Source organism: Lithobates pipiens, unplaced genomic scaffold (assembly GCF_037356315.1).
Source record: "Lithobates pipiens isolate NorthernLeopardFrog02 unplaced genomic scaffold, aLitPip1_a1.2 Scaffold_10, whole genome shotgun sequence".
NCBI classification, from domain to species: Eukaryota; Metazoa; Chordata; class Amphibia; order Anura; family Ranidae; genus Lithobates; species Lithobates pipiens.
Genome location: NW_027507686.1, coordinates 4076615 through 4081066, shown reverse-complemented (window position 1 = coordinate 4081066; position 4452 = coordinate 4076615). Strand labels below are relative to the sequence as shown.

At 43.5% G+C, this 4452-nt stretch overlaps 1 protein-coding gene across 1 annotated transcript in view; it reads left to right on the top strand.

The window, feature by feature from the left end:
* The window catches only part of LOC143941307 (DNA topoisomerase 1-like), a 132769-nt gene extending 132204 nt beyond the window's left edge, over nucleotides 1-565 (top strand). The window contains exon 12 of the mRNA XM_077463330.1: nucleotides 301-565. Coding sequence (XP_077319456.1) covers nucleotides 301-565 — 265 coding nt within the window. The remainder of the gene's footprint in view (nucleotides 1-300) is intronic.
* Nucleotides 566-4452: the final 3887 nt, after the last annotated feature.

Below are 4452 nucleotides of genomic sequence, written 5' to 3'. Positions count from 1 at the left end.
CGAGGACAGCTTGGCTGACCTCAGAAAACCTCGGGAACGGAGTCTTTCCGAGGTTTTCCGCAGTAATCCGAGGTGTCCTCGGGCCATTCCGTCCGTTTTCAAAGCTCTCCGGTGCCCCCCCCCCACACCTCTGGCCACATGCAGTATTGCATGCCATTGAAGTCAGTGCGGAACTAATTTTCTTTTACGTTTACTTCAATGGGGAAACTCACTTTGATATGCGAGTACTTTGGATTACGTGCGTTCTCCTGCAACGGATTATGCTCGTAATCCGAGTTTCCACTGTGCCTGCATTCCCAGGACAAGGTCATCCAATGTGAGGACGCCAAACTGGGCCCTCAACTCCTCCAAGCTTCCATCGCACTTGTCTCAGAGTCACTGCACAGCTTCAGGTCCACCGGTTGGGTTTCAAGTGGACCTGGAAGTGCGCAGAGATGATGTGGGACCTTCTGCTGTGTGTTCTCTGCTTGTTGTGAAAAGCATCAGACCTAGAATTGCCAGCTGTCCGGGATTCACCCTGACAGTTGGGGTTTGGAATCATGCGTCCGGGTTGCAGACCGCCTGAAACAGACACACTATTCAGACCGGACTATGGCTACCCAGCAGGCTGCAGTTGTGTAAGCCAATAGTGTGTGTGTGTTACTCAGACTACTCAAAGCCAGCACTAACAATCCCCCCTCCCAAACACACAATCTGCACCTTTCACCTGCCCTTACCCCTCTGTGTCTGCCCCACACTCCAATCCCCGGTGCTGTGGCTCAGAAAAGGAAAATGGGGGTGGGATATTTGAAGTTCAGTAGCCTCAGATACATCTGGATGAGAGCTGCTGACTACCAAGGGGTGAGTGAGCTCACCATCCATCCCTGTCTGTGACTGTGACTGAATTGTCCCCGCTTCTCTCTCCTGCCCCTGAGAGAGTAACTAGGGCAAATCTGGGTTCTCAGAGCACCCCTTACATCGGAGTTCCCCTTTACACCAGAAGCCCCAATGTTCCCCCTTATATCAGAGTACTCTGTACATCCGAGTACTCAGTGTTCCCCCCCCAAAATTCGGGTTCCCAGAGCGTCCCTTATGTCAGAGTCCCCAGAGTTCTCCCTTACATCAGAGTCTGCAGAGTCCCCCCTTATAGTGTAAGGGAACTCTGCGAGTTCAGATGTAAAAGGGGAACTTTTGTGATTAATTTCGTATGATTAGAAATGTTATTTAATTGCAAAATATATGTAAAGTTTATACTTTAAAACAAAACCAAAAAAAAAATTGCTGTGTACGGGTTTTGACTTGAAGAAAAGGTGGCAACCCTAATCAGGCAGGGGCCACCGTTACAAATGAGGGGGTCCTGTACAGCCTACCTGACAGACTGGGGCCCCCTGCTGACCAGATGGGACCCAGTACAGGCGTGTCCTACCTGCAGCCTAGCCTCCCAATCCATTCGGTAGCCCTGACCAGTAATATATACAGCGCCTTGAAAAAGTATTCATACCCCTTGAGATTGCCCACATTTTGTCATGGTTCACCCAAAAACATAAATGTATTTTATTGGGATTTTATGTGAGAGACCAACACAAAGTGTCACATAATTTTCAACATTTTTTTTTTTTTTACAAATATGTGAAAAATGTGTGTGGGGGGGGGGGCATTTGTATTCAACTAAAATCTAGTGGAACCAATTGCCTTCAGAAGTCGCCTTAGTAAATAGAGTCCACCTGTGTGTCATTTAATCTCTGCGTAAATACAGCTGTTCTGTGAAGCCCTCAGTTTTTTTTTTTTTAGAGAACCTTAGAGGAGCCGAGCGCCACCGATATACACATAGCTGAGTGTACTCGGCTCCTCTCACAGTCACGCCCAGTCCTTCCATTGGACCTGTTATGTCCATCATAGGGGCGGGACTGGGCGTGGCTGTGAGACGACCCAAGCCTAGCCGAGTACACTCTATGTGTATATCAGCGGGAATCGGCATATAACACACACCCTCAATTTTCCCCTGATTTTAAGGGGGAAAAAAAATGTGTGTTATACGCCGATAAATACAATATAATGTTTGGGGGTTTCGAGTAATTTTCTAGCAAAAAAATATTTACATTTAGGAGAGGAGTGCCAGAATAGGCCCGGTATGGAAACTGTTAATTCTGTGTTTTCTGTCTGATGGATAGAAAGTCCACGGAGCCGCAGTCGCAGGCTGTAGGCGGAGGGGACGGCATGACAGTTGCTATGACTGCACTGTTGCCGTCTTAACTAGAATAATGAGGCCGTTTTAAGAGAGGACCGTAAGGCGGGGCTGTGGGCGGAGCCGGCAGTTTCGCCGGCAAGCCGGGGCAGTTGGGGAGCGGAGGAGGAAGAGATTCCCACCCACCCTCCCTTTTATTGGGGGTTGTTTCGAGGGGCTCGTTTACTGGGGTGGGCAGTTTTTGGGGGTCAGTTGAAAAAAGGTCAAGTGGTGCAGGTGGAGAATATGTTGTACCCATCCATGGTGATGGGGTGGTTGGATCTGTACTTCCTGGTTACATAGGGGTTAACCGGGAAGGGTAAAAGGGGTAGGTCACTGCACTGGTTTGGGTATAGCCTCCGAGAGATTCCGTCTGGAGGTCAAGAAGTTAAAGAAATGACTGATGTAGCGCGCAGTGACCTGTAGGGTCCTGGGTATGCTAATGACCCACAGGGCCGTCTTTAAGGCAGGGCAAAAGGGACAGCTGCCCTGGGCCCTGTCATTGTTGTGGGGCCCAAAGTAGCTGCATCATACTTGCCAACTATCCCAGTTTAAATTTCCTTGTCCCTTGAAGTTTTAGCCCTGTTTTGTGCAGATGACTCACCTGCAGACCCTGTGTTTACATATAAATAACTGGCATTCATATGTAAATAGCAGCGGCATTACTAAGCAAATAGCTGTGGCGAGCTGCATTGATATGTAAATAATGGTGGCATTCATATGTATATCATGCAATGAGAAGATAATGTGCTGTAACCTCTAGCAATCAGTGAGCAGTGTTACTGTACAGTAATCTCTAGCAACTAATTAACAAGCAGAAATCATTTGCTGTAACCTCTAGCAACTAATCGGTGAGCCTTAAGGAGTGCTGTAACTTCTAGCAACCAGTCAGTAAGCAGTAATGATATGCTGTAACCTCTGGCAACCAATCACAATCGCTGCCTGATCTGATACAGTAAACTGATTTTAAGTCCAGCTTCTATTTATTGTATGTCTCAGAGCAGGTGGAGAGCGAAATTGCATGGGAGGGGGCCCCCCCAAAAATTTTTTGCCCGGGATCGAATCAATATTAAAGACGGCCCTGATGACCCATCATACAGTACAAATGGAAAGTTGTTTACATTTTAATTAGTTATTTATTGGAAAGTTTATATTTGATATCTATATCTATATATATATATATATATATATATATATATATATATATATATATATATATATAATATATATATATATATTTCAGTTAATAAATCAAGGCATGTTGGCCATTTACTCCGAACGTAGTCTGGTCATTTGTTAATGGGGGGGGGGGGGGGGGGGATGGGTTTGGAGGGGTGGTTTGGGGTAAGGTTGGATATTGCGTGAAGTGTCAGTCAATAGAGATGTCAAGGACTCTGTGGACGGGACTGTTTACTGATTAATGAGTGATTAATTTCCCGTACAAAAAGTATAAAACGCTGAGGATTTGCAGATCCCCCAATCGCATCCCCAATGCTCAGCCAGCTTTTCACTCTTCAGCTCATTTTTGGTCTTTTCATTTCTGTAAATTTCTTATTCGGGAAAAAAAAAATTCAACTTCTTGATGGTTGAAGTCCCCGGACCGTCCTGTGCGAACGTAAGAAGAGGAAGGTTCAATCTCTGCAAACAGAATTTAAAGCGGTATATTAAACCCAAAAGCAAACTATTTATTATATTGCAGCTTACCAGTTCTTTACCAATGCAAGAATATGAGTGTTCTCTATATAAGGGGAAATGTTTTTAGCAACGCACAACCTACTATGACATTCAAGGGGACACTACATCTATCCCCCCCCCCCCCCCCCCCCACATTGGGCAGACATTGTTCTGGCCTACTGGGGGACGTTTTCTACCATTTATTGGTAGGTATTTATTTTTAGTTTATTTTTGAAAAATTATATATATATATATATATATATATATATATATATATATATATGTATATATATAATTTATTATCTTTTTATCCCTCTCAATACTGCTGTTTTGGGGTATTTTTCAATTTTTTTTGTTTTTATGTGTTATTTTTATTGATTCATTTAATTTTGTTTTTTTGATTTATTCCATTGGTAGGTATTTATTTTTTGTTTATTTTTGAAAAATTATTCATATATAGAATTTATTATTCTCTTTTTATTCCTCTCATTACTGCTGTTTTGGGGTATTTTTCAAATTTTTGTTTTTTATGTGTTATTTTTATTGATTTATTTAATTTTGTTTTTTGATTTATT